At 35.5% G+C, this 20895-nt stretch overlaps 4 protein-coding genes across 7 annotated transcripts; all 4 read left to right on the forward strand.

The window, feature by feature from the left end:
• The first annotated feature begins 7864 nt into the window (after positions 1 to 7864).
• LOC145113502 (uncharacterized) lies at positions 7865 to 8624 on the forward strand. The gene is made up of 3 exons (XM_079049581.1): positions 7865 to 7969; positions 8107 to 8327; positions 8606 to 8624. Exons 1-3 carry the CDS (start codon positions 7865 to 7867, stop codon positions 8622 to 8624), a joined length of 345 nt encoding a protein of 114 aa, XP_078905707.1.
• A 432-nt stretch (positions 8625 to 9056) lies between these two features.
• LOC145113504 (putative 2-oxoglutarate-dependent dioxygenase AOP1) lies at positions 9057 to 15768 on the forward strand. Its single transcript, XM_079049582.1, has 10 exons — positions 9057 to 9430; positions 9507 to 9828; positions 11446 to 11688; positions 13884 to 13987; positions 14092 to 14145; positions 14344 to 14431; positions 14495 to 14543; positions 15063 to 15226; positions 15529 to 15627; positions 15700 to 15768. Exons 1-10 carry the CDS (start codon positions 9057 to 9059, stop codon positions 15766 to 15768), a joined length of 1566 nt encoding a protein of 521 aa, XP_078905708.1.
• On the forward strand, positions 13055 to 18051 carry LOC145116670 (uncharacterized). Of its 4 annotated transcripts, XM_079053001.1 has the most exons (14): positions 13055 to 13794; positions 13884 to 13987; positions 14092 to 14145; positions 14344 to 14381; positions 14495 to 14631; positions 15108 to 15260; positions 15519 to 15627; positions 15700 to 15769; positions 15855 to 15952; positions 16028 to 16112; positions 16491 to 16527; positions 17477 to 17530; positions 17668 to 17742; positions 17830 to 18051. In XM_079053001.1, exons 9-14 carry the CDS (start codon positions 15931 to 15933, stop codon positions 17878 to 17880), a joined length of 324 nt encoding a protein of 107 aa, XP_078909127.1. In that variant the 5' UTR covers positions 13055 to 13794; positions 13884 to 13987; positions 14092 to 14145; positions 14344 to 14381; positions 14495 to 14631; positions 15108 to 15260; positions 15519 to 15627; positions 15700 to 15769; positions 15855 to 15930; the 3' UTR covers positions 17881 to 18051. The 4 variants fall into 4 exon arrangements, with proteins under 4 accessions (XP_078909127.1, XP_078909125.1, XP_078909124.1 ...); XM_079052999.1 differs by lacking the exon at positions 15108 to 15260 and having other exon boundaries at positions 14319 to 14381; XM_079052998.1 differs by lacking the exon at positions 15108 to 15260.
• A 137-nt stretch (positions 18052 to 18188) lies between these two features.
• Positions 18189 to 20676, forward strand: LOC145116671 (putative 2-oxoglutarate-dependent dioxygenase AOP1). The gene is made up of 3 exons (XM_079053002.1): positions 18189 to 19580; positions 19932 to 20253; positions 20347 to 20676. The coding sequence occupies exons 1-3, from the start codon at positions 19204 to 19206 to the stop codon at positions 20599 to 20601; spliced, it is 954 nt and encodes a 317-aa protein (XP_078909128.1). The 5' UTR covers positions 18189 to 19203; the 3' UTR covers positions 20602 to 20676.
• Positions 20677 to 20895: the final 219 nt, after the last annotated feature.

Consider the following 20895-nt stretch of genomic DNA (forward strand, 5'->3'; position numbering starts at 1 on the left):
GGTGCTTGATACAGGTTGTGGTATTCACATTTGTACTGATTTGCAGGCACTAAGAAGAAGTGAGCAAGTGGAGCACGGGAAGATAAACTTAGTCATGGGCAACAGGAAAGCATCACCTGTTACCAAGATAGGAGTTTATTCTTTATTGCTTAATAATGGGTTAATGTTAGATTTGAATAAGTGTTGTTACTCGCCCGAAATGGCGAGAAATATTATTTCTTTTCATGGCTTGTACAAACAAGGTTTTTCATTTTCATTTGATAATAAAAATGGTGTTATTAATGTTTATTACAATGATGTATTTTACTTTAAAGCATTACCTTGTGATGGTGTATATGAAGCCGTGAATGTTGTAGACAATCTAGGAAATAATGTGTTGTATATTGATTCTTCAGATAGCTTGGATAAATCATCCTTGTGGCATTGTCGTCTTGGACATGTTAACAAGAAGCGCATAGGCCAACTCCAAAAGGCTGGAGTCTTGGAATCATTTGACCTCAAGTCAGATGATAGTTGCGAGTCTTGTTTACTTGGAAAAATGACAAAGTCACCCTTCACAGGTACTTGTGATAGGGGTGAAGGTTTGTTGGACCTTGTACACACGGATGTGTGTGGGCCCTTCAGAGTTGCTACAAGGGATGCTAATCGCTATTATGTGACTTTTACTGATGATTACAGTAGATATGGATATATTTACTTAATCAAGCATAAGTCAGAAACCTTTGAAAAGTTCAAAGAGTTTAAGCAGGAAGTGGAGAATCAATTGGGCAGGAACATCAAGATGCTCCGATCCGATTGGGGAGGAGAGTATCTTAGCATTGAGTTCCTTGACTATCTTAAGGAATGTGGGATTGTCTCACAATTGACACCTCCCAGAACACCACAGTTGAATGGTGTAGCTGAGAGGCGCAATCGAACCTTGTTGGATATGGTTCGTTCCATGATGAGTCGAGCTTCGTTACCAATCTCTTTCTGGGGGTATGCCTTAGAGACTGCCGCCCATATCCTTAATCTAGTCCCTACTAAAAAGGTTGCCAAAACACCTCACGAGATGTGGACTGGGAAAGTTCCCAATTTGGACCACATCAAGATTTGGGGTTGTGAAGCTTTCGTGAGGCGTGAGACTCATGATAAGCTTGAACCTCGAAGTGAGAGGTGTATTTTCATCGGCTACCCACAGAGATCCTTTGGTTACCTCTTCTACAGACCCAATGATAATGTGGTCTTTGTAGCAAGAAGAGGAGTCTTTCGTGAGAGAGAATTCATAAGCCAAGGGGACAGTGGGAGGCAAATTGACCTTGAAGAGCTTCAAGAGTCAAGTGGTGAAGGAACCTCAAATGCTATCGACCAACCTGAGGAGGAAACTCATGTTGATCCGATAGATGAGTCTGTACCTCCAAGACGTTCCACTAGGGTGAGGAACACACCTGATTTTTATTATGGTTATCACATCACCACTGAAGGTGATACATTTATTAGTGATAGTACACTAATAGATTTGGATGAACCTAATAATTACAGGGAAGCCATGGCAGGCCCTGAGTCTGCTAAATGGAAGGAGGCTATGGACAGCGAGATTCAGTCCATGTATGACAATCAAGTTTGGAACTTGGTTGACAATGTACCAGGTCATAAGACAGTTAGGTGCAAATGGATCTTCAAGAAGAAGACCGACATGGATGGGAAGGTACATACTTACAAAGCGTGACTGGTTGCGAAGGGCTTTACTCAAACTCCGGGAGTTGACTATGATGAGACCTTCTCACCAGTAGCTAAGATTAAGTCTATTAGAGTATTGTTAGCCATAGCTGCATTTCATGATTATGAAATATGGCAAATGGATGTCAAAACCGCTTTCCTTAATGGAAAGTTGGCTGAGGATGTTTACATGGCTCAACCAGAGGGTTTTGTCGATACAAGATACCCTAATAGAGTGTGTAAGCTTGATAAATCCATTTATGGATTGAAACAAGCATCTCGCAGATGGAATCTTTGCTTTGATGAGAAAGTCAAAGAGTTTGGCTTTTCTAGGAGTGAGGATGAGTCTTGTGTGTATGTCAGGGCTAGTGGGAGAATAGTTAGCTTCTTGGTGTTGTATGTGGATGACATACTTCTCATAGGAAACGACGTCCCAACCTTGCAGGAGGTTAAGTCCTGGCTTGGGAAGTGTTTCGCTATGAAGGACCTTGGGGAAGCTGCCTATATCATAGGGATAAGGATATTAAGAGACAGGAGTAAGAGACTAATTGGACTTAGTCAAAGTACTTACTTGGATAAGGTACTGAAGAGGTTCAGCATGCAAGAATCCAAGAAAGGGGAATTACCCGTCCAGAGTAATGCCAAGCTGAGTAAGACTCAGAGTCCGAGTACAGAGGCTGAGATAGCTGAGATGAGTCATATACCATATGCTTCCGCTGTGGGCTCGATCATGTATGCTATGACTTGTACTCGCCCTGATGTGGCCTTTGCTTTGAGCATGGTCAGTAGATATCAAGGGAACCCTGGCAGGGCACACTGGACAGCGGTAAAGAACATTCTCAAGTATCTGCGGAGGACTAAGGATTGGGTCCTTACCCTCGGAGGCAGTGATGACTTGAGAGTGGAAGGATATAGCGATGCTAGCTTCCAGACTGATAGGGATAATTTCCGCTCTCAGTCAGGCTGGGTCTTTATCCTAAATGGAGGGGCAATTACTTGGAAAAGTTCCAAGCAGGAGACAGTAGCTGATTCTACTTGTGAATCAGAGTACATAGCAGCAAGTGAAGCAGCTAAGGAGGCGATATGGCTAAAGAACTTCATCGGAGACCTTGGAGTTGTACCAGCTATAAAGGAGCCAATGGAAATTTTCTGTGACAGCGAAAGTGCGGTTGCTTTGGCTAAGGAACCGAGAGATCACGGGAGATCTAGGCACATTGACAGAAAATACCATTTCATCAGACATCGAATAAAAGAAGGACTCCTCGTGGCTAAGAGGGTATCATCAGATGAGAACCCGACAGATCCCCTCACGAAGGGACTGAGTAGGGTTAAGCATTTACAGCATGCGAGGCGCATTGGGCTGAAGGATGATATTAGTTTCAATAATTAGATTCCTGAAACTTGTAAAATGTAATTGACATTTGATGATAAATAAAAGTTGTTATTTATTTATGAGTAAGGTGTTACTATCTTGTGTTGATTGTTTACTATGTTTCAATTTTGCATGTTTTTACTTCCAGAATAATTATGTTATTATTCAAACCATCCACAGTCAGTCAAACTTTGGAAGTAAGTATTGATTTAAGACTGTCATGAATTTGGCTTGTATGATTTGTCTAAAAGTGCTTTGGACAATGCAATGGTTGCTACAACATTCATGAGTACTCATAAGGGCTGAGTATTGGATCCAACCCACGCTCACTTGCATCACTTCATGGAATTTATCTCGAGTGATCGTGAGACGGTAATATCATATAAATCTTCAAACCTAGAGATATGAGTTGTTGACTATGAGTTGGTTATTCATTGATTGCACGAAAACGCATTGGTAACTCGATGTCATAAAACGTGCCTTTGTGAATAATTCAACAAGTAGTTAGTACAAGCATATCAGTCGAAGTTTATCCGTTCCTTCTAGAAATAGAAGCGATATCTGGGCCCCTCGATGATTTGGTTTTGACCTATGTACCGGGCCCGGTCAGAACCTAATTGATGTGTTCAATTTAGTTCTATGTCGAAACAAATCAGAGATCGAGAAACAAATGCTGGACAATAAATAAGACCATGTTCCATGTGTTTGTCCGACTGATATCATGAGAACAGAGGATTATATGATCACTTATCTTAAATGGCGTATCATCATCATCTCAGTTCCGAGAGACTTTGAAAGAGCTACGATTGCTAGTCGGATTTTGAAGTCATATTTGCAAATATAGTTATTAGACTTATCCAAGTGGGAGACTGTTGGATATAATGTCTAAGTCCATAACTTTATTTGGTATGTACTTGACCCGACCCGGCATGGTCCATTTGGGTTGCATGGCATTGCAATACTTGGATAGACTAAATGAGAGAATTAGGCACTTATGATTGTTAATATATTATAAGTTCTAATATATTAATAATAGTATTATTTAATTAGTATTGATCAAGTATTAATCTAGTATTAATTTGGTGATCAAAGTGAGACTAATTAAATATATAGGGTTGATTATGACAATCATCAATTCTTTTATGGTGGATTAATGATCCATGGTTTATGGGTTTGGTTATAACCATATGGAGCTCCATGGATAGTCCATGGGAGTTACAAACCCATGGGTCATGAGAAATCAAGAGTCATGACAATTAAGGGCATTCATGTGTAAACCCTAATTGTGACAACACTATAAAAGGAACCCTATGGCTAGCAAAATCGTGAACTAGTGTTACTAGAGAGGGCATAACCGATTTTGAGTGCTAGAAGTATTCTCTCAAGTTATTCCAAGTCTTGTGGTGTTGTGTGAAGCATTTGAGGCACAACATTTGGGGTGCTAGGCTCACAAAGTCTTGAAGGAATCCGAGCAACAACAAGGTATGTATTTCTACTTGTTTTTATGTTTTATGTAATCCCCATGCCATGCTAGTTAGGAAATAACCTTGAAAAAGAAATTTGCATGTATATAGAGAAAACATAGATTCAAGGTTATTAGGGTTGCATGTACACTTAGGAAGTGTTAGAATGCTCAAAAACCCATCAATTTCCGCATTATTGATATTGTACTCTGATTATGTGACATTTATACATTATTATGGTTTTGGAACAATTTTTATGCTTGTAGTATTTGTTTTAAAAATAGAAAAACTTATTCTGGTTTTGGGTCGTTACACATCAATTGCAGCATCGAGCTTCTAGGAATTGGATGTTGATAGAATTGCATAAAGTCATATATTACTAAGCACGTTCACCACTATCTATATCAATCTATAATGAGTCTTGTGCAAGTGGGAGATTGAAAGATATTTATGCTTAAGAAACATTATAAGATGATATTGTTAGATAATATATGATCCTAAAGGGTTACACTAACAACATCTTGATGTTAATATATATTATAAGAATTTGTTCGTTGATAAATATTTATATTTCTTGTATTTAATTGGAAAAATTATTATTTATGGAAATAATAATTTCTAAGATAGAAAAACAACTAGTAACTCGTATAGTATGATTTATATGTTATGTACATCTTTTTGAACATATAGAAGGTCATTTATATTAAGATAGTCTATATAATAAAAGCATGTATATGCTAATTAAATGGGTTGGAGTGAAAGACATCCCACCATCACTTCTTTTCCATTTTGGCATGATTTTCTTCTAAGGGAAGAAGGAGTGTGTTGTCTTTCCTTTCTTCCTAACATGCTTGTCATAAGGTGCCATACCTTCATGAATAACTAGCTTTGTCTTAGTACATGAGTGGATGTATATATAAAGAAGGGTAAGTACTAAAAACATGCTAGTTTTTCATATACTTCTTTTTCTCTTTTTCTCTCTTAAATCTGAGAGCTCTTTAGCTCTCTTCCTTCTCTTCTCTTGTAAGGTGTAATGTAGAGTTAATGTGCTTATTAGTTTCTTCTCCTTAAGACTTATTTGGTATATGTCTTTAAGGCTTAAGAACAACTTAATATACATGAAGGACTAGCATCCACGTCAATTTGAAAATTTGTTGGTGATTCTATCTAAGGTAGAGTTCTACATCTACATTCTTCATCAACTTTTAACCTCCCAAGATGATCAAAGTCTTCAAAGGTTGTAGCTATTTGGGAGCGATTATTTATGTGTAAGTTTTGTATATTATGGTCAATTATGTGTAGATACAAGCCATCAAAACAAAAGCACACAATTTAAATTTAAGATTTTGAGCGACCATGTCTCAAAGTATTGATGGCAACAAGGAGGATAGTGGTGGACAAAGAAGTAGGAAAAAGGGGTGGTGTCAGTTAAGGTTAATAAAAAGGGATGAGTAGAAAGAGGTCTCAACCTAGGGTTTTATTAGTGGGCATGGAAGGTAGTGAGGTATGTGTCCAGGGTAGCAATGAGGGAGAAATCTGGTGGTGGTGGTAATGGTTCTATGTAGGGATGAGCAAAAACTGAATCACAACTAAGAAAACGGGAAAACCGAAACTGAAACAAAAACCTATGGTGCGATTTTCTAATTTTTCAAAAACCGAAAATTTTCGGTGCAGTGCCGTTTTTAATCTTTCAAAAACCGAACCACACCACATATGTATTAACCGCAACAAAGCCTTTCTATCTATAATATTTAATTAGTTGTTTTATTAATTATTAATATATTATTTATTAAAAAAAATTTAAAAATATGTGAAAATTTTAGCGGGATAAGATTATACGGTATTTCATTCTCTCCTTCGCGTGTTTGTGTTTGATTTTAGCAGCCGGTAACTTCAAATTCAACATGTTGATTGTTTTAGAATTCATAATTAGTAAGGTATTCACTAACATTGTGTTTCTTTGTGTTTCTTTTCCGTTAGCAGTGTAGTCTACCAATATTCACTAGAATCCAGAATTTCATAACATTATTTACTGTTTACAACAATAATAATTTTTTTTTGAACCGGCGAGATATCTCTGCAAGCGAACCGGACTCTAGTAATGTGAATCCAGTAACGGGCAAGCCCACACACCTCGGCCTTTCCCCTTATTCGCCGCTCCAGAGAAAATCCTCCAAATGTGTTCAGCCAAGAGTCGAACTCCTGACCTCACCCGTTGAGACCTATAACCCAGATGCATCACATTAATAAATAATCTAAAAAATTTAGCACTTAAGTAAAAGAATTTAATAATATGTTTCAAATTCTGTTGGTAAAATCTCAAATGTACACCAATGCGTTTAAAACCCGTAGAAAATAACCGTACCTAATCAATACGGTTAATAACCGAACCGCATAACCGCACCAATCGGTTTTCAAAATAAAATAATAGTATTTGTGGTTTGTTGTGCGCTCTTTGCCAATAATCAAACCACATTCTACTCACCTCTAGATCTAGGATTTAGATAAGGAAATAAAAAAAACGTGGAGGGTGGGTAATTAAGGAATGGGGATGGAGGGTATAAGGAGAGTTAGGGCAAGACTTGGTTAATCTTATTACTTAAAACTATAAAATAAAATAATAAAATGAACGTATTTTAATAAAAGAAATATAATATAAAAAATATATTTAAAACGGTAAATAAAACAAATGACAATTATCAAAAATTATAAAACTACGAGGTCACGTAATGGTTTTTAATCATGGGCGGATCTAATGTAGAGCCTGAGATGACACTTAATTTTTTTTTCAATAGTGTATTTTTTTTCTTTTTGGAAAATTTCGTTTTATTTTACTGTAATTCCCCGGAAAAAAATATGGCATACCCTAAAAAAATTTAGGTTATTTCTTGTTATATACGATTTTTTTTACTATCTCTTTACTTTAATCTTGGCTTCACCACTGCTTTTAACTATATATGTAATTTTTTTTATCTTATTTTGTTTTCTCTAAGACTAAACGGAGGGGGGGTGTCAAACCCACTCGCCATGCTCGCCAGCGATCCAGGAACACCGCCCCCTAGCTCTCGCTAGGAGGGTCGCCACTCATGCCTCGTTACAGATTTGGCGAGAAGAAGGAGAGACTGAGGGAGCAATTCGATTGGTAAAAAATCCCCCAAATCTCCATCACAAAACCCACTGAGTTATCTTCATCTAGGTAATCCCAAATTTCAATTCTCAACACTTCGATTACACTTTAACCTTGTTTAATTTGATAGTTTTTGTATGTGGGAAATCATGAACCTTCAGAGTTAATGACAACAATCAATTGGCAAAGCTTGCTTTGGTAACAATGGCAGGTGGGGTCTTAACATTTGGATCAATCGATCCAGCTTTCGCAGCAAAATCCGACGGCCGTGTCGGTGGTCAGGCGTTCGGTTCTGCCCCAAATCAATCGGCACCTCGTTCATCTTCACCAAGAATCAATAACTCAAGGTAATTTCTGGGTTATATATAAGGTAATTTTTGGGTTATATATTCTCTATATCAAAGTGATTTGATGTTTATTTATGTGGTGGCAAAACCATTGTTTAGATCAACCCACCGGTTGCACCACCGCTGATCGGTGGATTCAATTGTGGGTATGGTGGTTGGGGGTGGTCGGCGTTTTCATTCTTTGCACATGGGCCTAGTGTGGTTGTGGGAGTCGGCGGTGGGTTTGATACCTTGGTGTTTTTTATGCTTCTTGGTGCTGCAGCAGATGTCGTTAGAAGGTTCTTTAGATCCAGGAATGATTATGACGATGAAGATTACTGGTAATTTTTTGTGTAGAAGAACACACTTAAATGTATGATTATTTTTAGATGTATAGATCACATAACATGGTGAATATCACTTGATAAACTTGATGTCGATATAAATTTGATTGGAGTATTAGGAGTGCTACTATTCCCTACCAAATGTTAAGGTTAAGTGTTAAATGGGAAAAAATGAGATGTCACTCAAAAAGCTGGCATGACAAGATGATTGGAGTGTTACCATTCCCTTTAGCCTAAGAAAAAACCCAACATAATTACTTTTTTAAATTTTGTAGGTTTGTAGCTAAGTTATAATTTTTTTTTTTAAAAAAAAAAATATCCATATCCAAATTGTAATATATTTATCTAGTTAAATTTTAATATCGAACAATGTTTTCTGTTCGGAATCAAGACATATGATTTGTAATTAATAACTTATATATTAAATTTTATAAAACATTCAAGATAAATTAGTAATAATAAATTATTTAATATGTAAAAATTGAAAATTAACAATTGAAGAAGGTTTAGTTACGGCAAAAGCAATAAGATTTTATTAGAGACCCATTGGAACAAAAATCGAAGAGGTTGTAACGTATAAGTACAAACATGAAAAACAAAAAAGTTCTTTTTTGCTTTGTGCTTATCGATTCTTTGTTTTAATCACTCAATTTGTCTCATAATTGCCTAATTAACCACTTAATAATACACGCTTTTTCTCCCTCACAAACTCAAACATCCTTGGAAATGGCATCAGAAACTCAAATTCAAATTCCAGTAATTGATTTCTCCCCGCTAAATATGCATAATCCAGATAATCTTTCCATCTGGGAATCCATAAAAACCGACGTTTTAAATGCTCTCCATGACTATGGTTGCTTCGAAGCATCATCAGTCGTATCAATCGCTCTTCAAGAATCTGTAAACGATGCATTGAAACAGCTCTTCAATCTCCCATTAGAAACCAAACTTCAAAACACATCAGAAATAGCCTTTCATGGCTATGTTCAATCTCCCAAGGTTCCACTCTACGAAAGCATGGGAATTGGTAATGCATTTATCCCTGAAAACGTTGATAATTTCACCAATCTAATGTGGCGTCACGATAACCCTAAATTTCGGTACGTTTCTTCTCTTCAAACGCTGTAAATTTTGTTTTCATATATGGTACTGAAGTTGGTCGGGGTTCCATGGCAGCGAAAGCATTAAAATCTACTCCAAGAAGTTGCGAGAACTGGATGAGATAGTGAAGAGGATGGTATTCGAGAGCTTGGATTTGGAGAAGTATTTTGATGAACAAATGAAATCAACAAATTACCTTCTTAAGGTGATGAAATATCGAGCACCAGAGCCAAATGAATCCAATATTGGACTCCATACTCATACAGATACGAACATAATGACAATTTTACATCAAGATGAAGTTGGAGGGTTAGAAATCCAGACTAAAAACGATGAATGGATACGAGTGAAAGCTTCCCCAAACTCCTTTGTTGTCGTAGCTGGGGAAACTTTGAATGTAAGTAAAATAACTGTCACGAATGAAAGTTTTGTATTGCTGAGAGTAAGATTGATGTTGATGGATCAAAAACTACATTTTTTTGTCCCGCATACAACAACATGATTTAGGTCGTACATGACCTCCTCCTATCCATCATGAGAAAAGGGAAAATGACTTATAAGCCCAACAAAGTTTTCAAACCGTTCAAAAAACCCCAAGTATATTTTGTCTGTTTAAGAAAACCCAACGAACTTAACTTTTTGTCTAAAAAACCCCAACTAACTTACACTTTTGTTGAATTCTCATTAGGGTCAACCAGCTAGTGAAAGTCAACAAATTGACATGGCTTATTATGTGGAATTAAATATTAGGAAAATGACTTTTAAGACCAACGAAGTTTCGAAACTGTTCAAAAACCTCAATTATGTTTTGTCTGCTAACAAAAATCCAACGAACTTATACTTTTGTTCAATTTTCATTAGAGGCAATCAGTTGGCAATTGACAAGACATTATATTTAATGACATGGAATAAACAAATTAGAATTTCCCTTTATATATCGTTCTAGGGCTTGGAGAAGAAAAGAATGAACGGTGTCTATGTTCGATCTCTTGTAATGTCTACTTCTTCTTCCTCTCAATCGTTGATGTCCAACTCAAGATCTACAAAGAAGATATTTGATGATGCAAACCCTTGTGGATGTGGATGCCCTTCTCGGATTTGGACATCTAAAATGGAAGATCATCTAGAGAAAAAGTTCAGGGCTTGTTCGAATAGATGGATAAGTGTAACTGAAAGCTTTATCATGTCCATCTTTATTAGTTTTCATGTTTAAAGGAACCAAACAAATAGATAGAAGATGGACATGATAAAGTTTCAATTACACTTACCCATTTGTTCGAACAAGCCTTGAACTTTTTCTCTGGGTGATCCTCCAATGTCCAAATCTGAGAAGGGTGTCCACATCCACAAGGGTTTACATCATCAAATATATTATTTGTAGATATTGAGTGAACATCAATGACTGAGAGGGAGAAGGAGAAGTAACCATTACAAGAGAACGAATATAGACATCGTTTGTCTTTCTCTTCTCTAAGCCCTAACTCGATATATAAAGGGCAATTCTAATCTGTTTATTCCATGTCATTAAATATAATGCCATGTCATTTGGCAACTAATTGTATACCTAATGAATCTGGTTGCATCTAATGAAAATTGAACAAAAGTATAAGTTTGTTGGGTTTTTTTGAGCAGACAAAACATGATTGAGGTTTTTGAACGGTTTCAAAACTTCGTTGGTTTTAAAAGTCATTTTCCCAATATTTAATTTCACGTAATAAGTCATGTCAATTTGTTGACTTTCAGTAGCTGGTTGACCCTAATGAGAATTCAACAAAAGTGTAAGTTAGTTGAACTTTTTTAGACAAAATGTTAAGTTCCTTGGGTTTTCTTGAACAGACAAAACATAATTGAGGATTTTTGAACGGTTTGGAAACTTCGTTGGACTTATAAGTCATTTTCCCTCATTAAAAATAGCCCTAAACTTCTTGACCAATCCAGTCGAGTCTGATCCGATTGTCTTATATATAACAAACGCAACCTGAGTTTGACAACTCCTTATATGAATGTAATGCAGGTTTGGTTGAATGGTCGATTGCATGTGCCGTTTCATAGAGTGGTGATGAATGAAACTATGTCTAGATACTCGCTTGGGTTTTTTTCTGTACAAAAATCAAGCAACCTCGTAAAAGCATTTGATGAGATGGTAGACAAAGAACGTCCTTTGCTTTACAACCCTTTTGATTATGGAGAGTTTCTAAAGTTCTTTTACAAAGAGGGTGGCATTCAAAGCAAGTTCGCATTAAAGACATATTGTGGAGTCTCAGAGGGCTCGTGATGCTTCAAGATTTGTTGAGAATACTATCAATGAAAAAACATGTGTTTGTATACAAGATTTGGGGATTGTTTTGCAAAGTGTACGTTATTTTTATAATTTGAACACGTTAACTTTGTGTATACGGTGTAACTTTGTTGCTTGTTTGTACTTGTTTTGTGGCATGTTTAAATAAAAATCAGGAGGTGTTCAATGTCTCTTTTAAGACTTGAGTGGTTAGACTTTTTTCCCTCTTCCAAATGGCCTCCCAACAATCAACATCTGATCTATATTAAACATAGATTTTGAAACTGAGGTCTCTAAATTAGAACGTTTTTCGACATAAATTTTAGCACTGATTCATGGCTTGAGTTCACAGGGGTTGTGGATCTCAAATCCGAATGGTATCAAAGAGGATGTCTTTGACTTCTTTCGTAACAAATTCAAGGAATCTATCTTGGATCGGCCAAGGTTCTGGAGCAATAAATTGTGAAAAATCTTTTGGAGGAGCAAAATTTTATCCTTCAAGATGATTTCACACTTGATGAGGTCAAAAGGGTTGTGTTCGGCGAAACTAAAGAGAATACTACTAATTGTTCTTTTTCTCTCTGTCTTTGTGAAGCTGTCTTTGTAAAGCTGAATATGCAAAAATTATGATCACGTGATCCGGTTGTATTTGATCTAGCTTCTTGCTAGCCCATTGGTGAATAAATTTATTTTTATGCTGCCAGAAAAAAAAATCAATCATGATAATATGTTTTTACATATTGTTTATTGATAAGCTTTTAATAGAAACTATAATCTATAACTTTAACAATTCATTTTCTAATGAAAAGGATAATTATATTAAAAAAAATTAAATTTAAATATGATCAATTTAAAAGGGATAAATCAGTTTGTTATATGATCAATTTTTTATTAATTCCACAAAATAATTACCGACTTAATAAATGGTTAGGTTGGAAATCATGAAATTGTTCTTCATTGCATAAAAAAAAACCTTAAAATATTAAAAGACAAAGGATTTATTGTACAATTTCGTAATTTATATACACAATTTTGAAATTAAACTTTTTTCAATATTTATTATTATTATTATTATTGCGAGAATCAATTTTGAAATTTTGAAAACATTCGCAATGAAACCAAATACCATAACTAGTGATTATTATATATATTAAGATCGTGAAAAATTTTAACAGTAAAGTGGCTGATGGGTCGGCAAAAGTAGTCCCTTTTTATTTGTCTATTGTCAATTGTTGAGAAAAGGAACACTTAATTTGCCACCCTGGTTTCGTTCCTTGAATTACATTTCCGGTCCCTCTATATTGCTTTGTGTGTCACTTCTTTTATACTGTTTCAATTTCGATTCGTTTTTTGTCGTGCCCGGCCTCTCAGTATTTGATGTTTATCTGTTTTCATTCTGTTTGCTTCACGATCCTTCCACCACCTTCTTCTACCCTTTGCTCCCTCCACCGCCAACATCTTCCTGATCCTTTATGTTTGACGCTTGCATCTCCGATTACCTCTTTCTCTTGGCGTCTGTCGCTGTACCATTAGTGGTGGAGGCCGTTACGGCTGTTAAGGTGGTGGTAGACGACGAGATTAGGGTTTTCGATGTCCGTACAAGTCGGTCTTGTAATTGAAGCTTCAGGTCTTCATACTTGCAATCGATCAAATAGGTATTCCCAGATACCCTTGCAAACTGACAATCGGTGGTATGCGGAGATCTACCAGTCGATCAGTCGACTTCTTAATCACAAAATCGGTACTTGTCTTCCGGTGCCGGAAGACTCCGTTCGTCAAATGGTCTACCGGAGACACTTCTTCGCCGCTGTTAGCGGATGGCTCTAACTTCGATGCTAGAGTTTTACGACATAGTTTGAGTACAATCGACAAATACAACCCGAAAGCGTTCTATTTCCACCGCTTCTCTTCTACTTCTTCATCGCTTCTCCAACCTTAAGTAATCAGTAGGCGGCAGTGGTGGTGGTGGTGTTATTTGGAGTAAGGAACAGAAGAGTTCTCTAGCAGGGGTATGCCAGGGCGCTGCTTCAATCAAATCACATCTATTACTATTGGAAATCTTGAAGCCTGGACCTCCATCGACCGGTACTTTGATTAATCATATGCTTAATTTCTTCTGTATACAAATTACAATACGGATTTCCGACTGAAATTGTGTTTCAATTGATTTGTAGGCAGAGATAAAATTTAAGGATAAGTTGCTTCCTTCATCATCCCCAGCCCTCTACAAGCCAGGAAGGCGATTGTTGTTGATGCTCCCCAAGGATTGGGCAACAAGGTATCAAATTTTATACTTTACTTCAAAAATCAACAAACAAACTAACCCATCTTCTTGAATATATATTACTAGATCATAACCAATGAACAATCTTGCTTCTTTAGGTTGCTTCTAACTTCAATGCATGGAACTGCTATTCATGTTCATGATTCCGAAAGGTACTCCAGTGATATTCCTTGCTCAATTCCATGTTAGGTTCTCATCTTTGGTCTCAATCTCTATCTCAGTTATATAGTGGGAGCTAATTCCCTTTATATTATCTTCTCTCAATCTAACAACTTAATATACTAATATGGTTACACTTTTACATAAAATTTTACATGCTTTGAAGTTGTTTTTGGTTTTTATGCTTGCAGAAGTGGGTCATACAGAGCCAAACAAGAAGAAAGGCTTTGTAAGAAAGATTATTTTTGCTTCATTCCTTATAGTATTATGTATAAAAATGTATTAAGTTTACATAATACTTATCGATTTATTACACAACTGACTTAATTTTGAAACTTACAGGTATTCGGCAGCTCATGTATCTGGAAAAATGAGAAAAAGAGTCTAGAATGTTGGTGTTCATGCTAAATTTTGTTGGGTAGATGAGGAATCTGAAGGATTTTTGCTCGGAAAGAGGATGGGCACATCATAAGCTGAAGGTACTTTGTACATATTCCATTCATTTTACCATTCAACCTTTTTGTTCTCTTTGATTTGACTAATGTTTGATTCCCTACAAGGCAGGAGATGTTTGCTCTACCCACTTGGCTTCTTAGTATGGCCATTTTTAATTTGAAAACACTATTATTTCCCTTTTTGCTAATAATGAATTGAATTGTCACATTGCAAATTCCATAATTGGTGAAAATGAAATAGTTATGTATGAATCGTTAAAAATGTGATGGTGAAAATGACAGTACCTTTTATATGAAATATGGTACAAAATTTAACTGGGTTGGTTGAAACATGGTTTTGCCTAATTCGTAAGACAAGTGAAACATTGTTTGCATAAAGTAGCTAAAAAAATAATAATAAACATTTTTTTCATAAATTGGTATTGCTTCTTTATTTCTATTTCTACCACGATTAGTTTTTGGCGCTAATCGATTCAACTGTCCATTTACCCGGAATACAGTTGCAATCGCAATGCACAAGCTTTTCATAGTAACCGGAATCAATCTGCTGCCTGTTATGCTCTTCGGGGTGTGCGACGGAGGTGGTTTCACTGTCGACTTGCCCACCGCCATTTCCACTGTTTCTTTTTTCTTCTATTTGTTCCACTTTACAGGTAGATCAATAGACTGCTTAGGGTATGTCAAAATACATGCTTATTCTCCTGATAATTTTTTGTTGGTATGATTGATTAAAGTTAAAACAATAAGATGAACGCATGATTTGTCAACTTTTGTGTGTGCATATTTAAGTTGTTAAGACTTTATTGAGTGATTCGATCGTTCTGTTCCTACTTTAATGGAACTGTGATACGGTGTTCTAAAGCATTAATCTTATAAAAAATTCTCTTCATTTTGGTTAATTGATAATGCAGATTGATTTAGATGTCGAGTGGAGGATCTCAAATGAGTCTGAGGAAAGCTCTTGGAGCCATTAAGGACAGCACCATCGTCAATTTGGCTAAAGTGAATAGTGATTATAAGGTATTGAAACATTTTGAATTTTTTCTTTCTATGATTGTTACTTTAATATCCCCTGTTTGTTTCATTTTGTAGGAATTGGATGTAAATATTGTTAAGACCACTAATCATGTTGACCACCCTGCAAAGGAGAAACATATGTGAGGTGTGTTTCTATAAAATTATTTGTTTGTGGTCTATTAACAGAAGGTAGCCCTTATATTTCCCTAATCCTGGATCCATTATTGCAGCTATATTTGCATCCATCTCTGCTACAAGACCTACACCTGATGTTGCATATTGCATCCATGCTCTTGCAAGAAGATTATGAAAGACACACAATTGGGCAGTATGTATATTGTATCCGTATCATTGAATCTCTTTATCTCAACATTTTTCCATAGAAAGCTTCATCTTTTTTCAGGTTACTTTGAAAACTCTAATTATTATTCACTGAGCCTTAAAAGAGGTGGACCCCACATTTCAAGAAGAGCTCCACATTATAAAAAGTATGCTACTTCACTATTTTTTATACTTTTGACCTTTATTTAATATTTATGTCACTCAGACCTCAAACCTAACTAATGTTAAACTCAAAAATAAGCAAGGGCAAAAAGGTAAAGAAAATTTCAAACTTGACTTAATATGGTAATGTATAGACAACTTGATATCTGGATGTAGTCAGAAAAATAAGCAAGGGCAAAATGGTAACAAATTTTCAAACTTGACTTAATATAGTAGTAATGTGTAGTCTGTAGACAACTAGATATCTAGACGTAGTCATAGAAATAAGCAAGGGCAAAAAGGTAAGAAATTTATGATTATGTATGCAATATTAGCTTAAAATTCATGTTTTAACTAATAAGAACTATCTTTCCTTACTGCAGGGATGGATACAACGATTTCAATACTTTCTGCATGCAGGTGAGCTTCCCGTAATTGTTAGCTTAATTTTTATGATTTTCTTCCAATATTTTTTACTTTTAATTTTGTATTTTTGCTTGCATTGTTTGTTTGTAATATTAGATGAGTGACCTGAATCCGAAGGTGAAGACGGTTGGTTTTTTTTTGTCTATCGCATAAACATCTATGTGTTCTTTTGGTGTTCTATATATATGTAACCATTTCGGTCAGCCTTCATTCCCTACGACCACAATGACAACAAAATATAAAACATGCCAAAACGTACCACAAACGACCAAAACAAATTATCAATAATCCTTGTGTGTTCAGTAAATTTGTTTGTTCCGAACCCCACGGAGCAAGTGATAATTCGTTGTTTGCATGTTTACAGAGATTTTTGTGCAGTTCTTTGACCAGTGGTGGTGAACATGCTTCGGTTGGATATGAAACATGTTCTATTTACTAATCTTGATTGTCAATTTCTAATTTCCTTAAAATGCTATGTGAATTTGAAGTAACAAATGGGTTTGACCTATGAGAAACCTTCTCTGATCTACCTTCAATCATGAACAAATTGACTGGGCACACAAAAGATGTCATGGGTTTGATCAACTGGTACCGGCTCTTTAGTCTTTCCTTTAATATTTTTTGATTGAAAGGGGCTATTAGTCATGTGTTGATGTCTTTTTTTTCATCTATTGTATACACACCATACACTGAATAAAACGTCTGAACGAGACTAAATTTCACAGTATTCAAGTCAGAGGAGTTAGGAAAAAAAACCCAAATAGCCATCTATGAATGAAAATCAGTAATTCTTTTTTACCTAATAAATACAGGTGAATAATAACTTCGTTTTACTTGGCAATGTTTAAAAATAAGTCTCGGCAATTAATTCATATCCTTCACCGCTTCTTTATTTTTTTAAATTAATTTATTATTTCTTTTTTTACTTTTTTTACTGTTTCAGATATTCAATTTTAGCAGGGGAAGATTAATAAGTAAAACAGTCGTGGAAAGTGAGGTAACCACTCTGTATTCAATATTCATTTTTTTTTACTTTTTTATTATTTCAGATATTCAACTTTTTTTACTCTTTGTCGCTCACACTAATGTTAAACTTCTAATTTTGTTTATTGGTTAATTTTACATGTCTCATAGGCTGGTCCAGCCACAATTGCAGACGCCATGATACGAGGTCTCCCCATCATTCTAAACGATTACATTGCTGACCAGGTAATTTTCTTATTAAAGTTGATTTTAGAATGCAAGGGTAAAAATATCATTTTTGTCTCAACACCTTAGAAATCTGATATTGTGCAGGAAGTTGGAAATGTACCCTATGTAGTGAAAAATGGATATGGGAAATTTTGAAAGTCACCAAAAGAGATTGCAGAAATTGTTGTTGAATGGTTTGGTCCTAAAGCACATGAAGTCAAGACTATGATAGGGCTTGATCTGAATTTAAACTATCACAGATCAGTCACAAACATTAAATATTAAAACACAACATAAATTCAATCTGGGCACATATCTGTTTCTTTCTGAGATTTTTTTTAAGAAGACTCAAAAAGGATAGAAGAACAAGAGGATAACATGAGCAATGGTACACAAAAATTAGCCGGAAAAAGAAATTTATAGATAAAAGCAGATGAAAAGTCAACATACCCAGTGTGTAAATGAGGCTAATTTTCGGTGTCGTTTTCGTGTTATGCTCTGATTTTTTCTATGTTTTCAAATGATTCCTTATTAAATCATTATACTTAAATTCTGAATATATGTTTTTGTTTGTCTGTGTAGCTTTAAGAATCCAACATATGTGTTTTAAAAAGAGAATAGATCTCAGTTTACTTTATTTCATTTTTAGGCATCATACTTTCATAGTCAACCAACTATAGCATCCTACTTCCATCACGAACGACTGATAAACGATGACACCATCTTTTACATAATGTCTCCAGTCGGGTTTCTTTGATATTAGCGGCGAATCCGACCCCCGCAAAGCGGGGTTCCTGTCTAGTTATTTAGTGTTATTGGTCATATACTATATATCACATCATAAAATATTCTTTTGGTGGTTATCGTTTAAAGTTAAGGAGATGGGCTAAACTAACCGGAACAGAGAACTATTCTGCATTTCTGCTCTGTTAACTAAACCATTCTTATCGTCCATCAATACTCTAATGATGTTAAGAAAAACCCAAATCGATTATGGTGACTACTAGTGGCCCTAATTAGTAATTATAATTGTCAACATTCAAACTGGTTAAAGCTGGTGGTTTGTGGTGTTCCATGGTGGCTGACTGGCTGGTGGTGGCTGATCATGGCGGCATCGATCAAGTTCAATTCACAATTCGGTCGACAGATGCTATCGTCAATAAAGAATTGAACAAGAAAGCATCCAAATTGGGCACCAAAGAACCGAATCAAGGGTCGGCTATGGCGATTGATCCAGCCATTGTTGCCAATTTGACGTTTTTTTTAACCAACTGTTCTTCTTGGATATTCCCGTAAAAACCAAAGTGAGGCCTTCAAAATAAGATTACCATCTCGATGATTCCAAAATGCAATCTTTTGGATCTTTCGTTTTGATTCAAGCAATCACATCGAACTAATTCGGCTAATAAAAGACTTACACAAAGACTATAAATGGATAAATGATAATTCCTAGTTCCAAACAACATAATAGAGACATAAATGGCTTCCGGAGAATATATTCAGCTTCCTGTGATTGATTTTTCATTGCTAAATTATGGAAATCCCAACACTCGTGTTTGGGATTCGGTTAAAACCGAAGTTTTTCAGGCGCTCCAGGAATACGGTTGCTTCCAAGCAATCGTATCTGGGGTTTCACCAGAGCTTCAAAACTCAGTATATGATGCAATGAAGGAGCTTTTTGATCTACCATTTGAAACAAAGTCCAAAAACACCGCCTCTCGAATGTTTCATGGATTTATCGGGAATACACCAATACTTCCACTGTATGAAAGCATGGGCATTGATGAACCTTACATGGAGAAACAAGCTGAGAACTTCACTAATCTCATGTGGCCTCAAGGAAACGCTCAAGTTTGGTAAGAATTTTACGAGTGGTAAAATGGGTTAGATATCATAAAATATAAGTATCAAAAGGTTATTATTCTAATTCTAATAATAATACAATTTTTTAAGAGCTATAAAGGATATTATATGTATTTACAAACACTTCGTGGAGGCAAATGTTGTTTTATTAAATCATTTAAAATTACCCTTTTGACATATGGTGACACAATTTCACCTAAATTGTTTCAAATGAGTCAATGTTATCTATACATTTTTTCTGGATTTTTTTTTGTTGTTATGAATTTGACATAAATTGTCTTGATCCATAATGAATTAGTGATAATCTAGACGTCTTTTATAATGTATCCATTTTTGTGTGGTAGCGAAGACATCCATTTATATTCGAATAAGCTTTTCGAATTGGATGCAATGGTAATGAAAATGGTTTTCGAGAGCTTGGATTTGGGCCCGTATTTTAACGAATATATGGAACTAAAGTGTTATACACTTAAGCTTATGAAATATAGAGTTCCAAAGCCAAATGAATCGGATCTGGGATTACATGCACATGCAGATTCAGGTATAATGACGATTTTACATCAAAACGATGTTGAAGGATTAGAGATTCAAATGAAAGACGACAAATGGTTCAAAGTAAAGCTTTCACCACACTTGTTTACAGTCATGGTCGCGGAAACTTTAAACGTAAGTAATATAAACATGGTTGAACCTGAGAACTCTATCATAGATTCTCAGCTGCTTAATGCTTATAATAAGTTTGAAAACTTTGACATTCAGGTATGGTTAAACAAGCGATTGCATGTGCCATATCATAGAGTGTTTATAAGAGAAAACAAGACTAGGTTTTCGCTAGGGCTTTTCGCATTGCCAAAAGTCGGGAAACTCATGAAAACCATGGAAGAGATGGTGGACGAAGAGCACCCGTTATCCTTCAAGTCTTTTGATTACGACGAGTTTATCAAATTCCTCTTTAGAGGCGGTCAAGGCAAAGAGAAATATGCAGTAAAAGCCTATTGTAGCGTTTTAAACTAAACAAACGACACATGATAGGCACTGGCCAAGTGTCAATTTTGATGTTTAAGGATTTGATTTTGAAATGTCCCTAATAATGAGAGATTTTAATATTTTATTTTATAGAATAAATTTAAGTATATTATGTATGGTTTTGATTCTTGGTTGAAATTTCTCCGTGTTTCATTGCTTGTATCGTTTGCTCATCCATCTCTTGTCTTTAATAAAAAGTCTTAATTTGCAGTTGTCGACTCCTGTATCATCACAATCTATTTTTTCATAATTAAATTTACAACTTGATTGTATCGTGAGAAA

The sequence above is a fragment of the Lactuca virosa genome, chromosome 5, assembly GCF_052849685.1.
Source record: "Lactuca virosa cultivar CGN04683 chromosome 5, Lactuca_virosa_CGN04683_v6, whole genome shotgun sequence".
Lineage (NCBI taxonomy): Eukaryota > Viridiplantae > Streptophyta > Magnoliopsida > Asterales > Asteraceae > Lactuca > Lactuca virosa.

Bases quoted from the DNA above. Each gene is read 5' to 3' on its own strand.
- LOC145113502 (XM_079049581.1), top strand. From the start codon at position 7,865: ATGGCAGGTGGGGTCTTAACATTTGGATCAATCGATCCAGCTTTCGCA. The intron at 7,970-8,106 runs GCACCTCGTTCA...ACCATTGTTTAG, and splicing joins GTTCTGCCCCAAATCAATCG to ATCAACCCACCGGTTGCACC.
- LOC145113504 (XM_079049582.1), top strand. From the start codon at position 9,057: ATGGCATCAGAAACTCAAATTCAAATTCCAGTAATTGATTTCTCCCCG. The intron at 13,988-14,091 runs GTATCAAATTTT...TTGCTTCTTTAG, and splicing joins CCCAAGGATTGGGCAACAAG to GTTGCTTCTAACTTCAATGC. The intron at 14,432-14,494 runs GTATTAAGTTTA...TGAAACTTACAG, and splicing joins ATAGTATTATGTATAAAAAT to GTATTCGGCAGCTCATGTAT.
- LOC145116670 (XM_079052999.1), top strand. From the start codon at position 15,931: ATGAAAGACACACAATTGGGCA. The intron at 15,953-16,027 runs GTATGTATATTG...ATCTTTTTTCAG, and splicing joins GAAAGACACACAATTGGGCA to GTTACTTTGAAAACTCTAAT. The intron at 16,528-17,476 runs GTGAGCTTCCCG...TTACTGTTTCAG, and splicing joins TCAATACTTTCTGCATGCAG to ATATTCAATTTTAGCAGGGG.
- LOC145116671 (XM_079053002.1), top strand. From the start codon at position 19,204: ATGGCTTCCGGAGAATATATTCAGCTTCCTGTGATTGATTTTTCATTG. The intron at 19,581-19,931 runs GTAAGAATTTTA...TTTGTGTGGTAG, and splicing joins CAAGGAAACGCTCAAGTTTG to CGAAGACATCCATTTATATT. The intron at 20,254-20,346 runs GTAAGTAATATA...TTTGACATTCAG, and splicing joins TGGTCGCGGAAACTTTAAAC to GTATGGTTAAACAAGCGATT.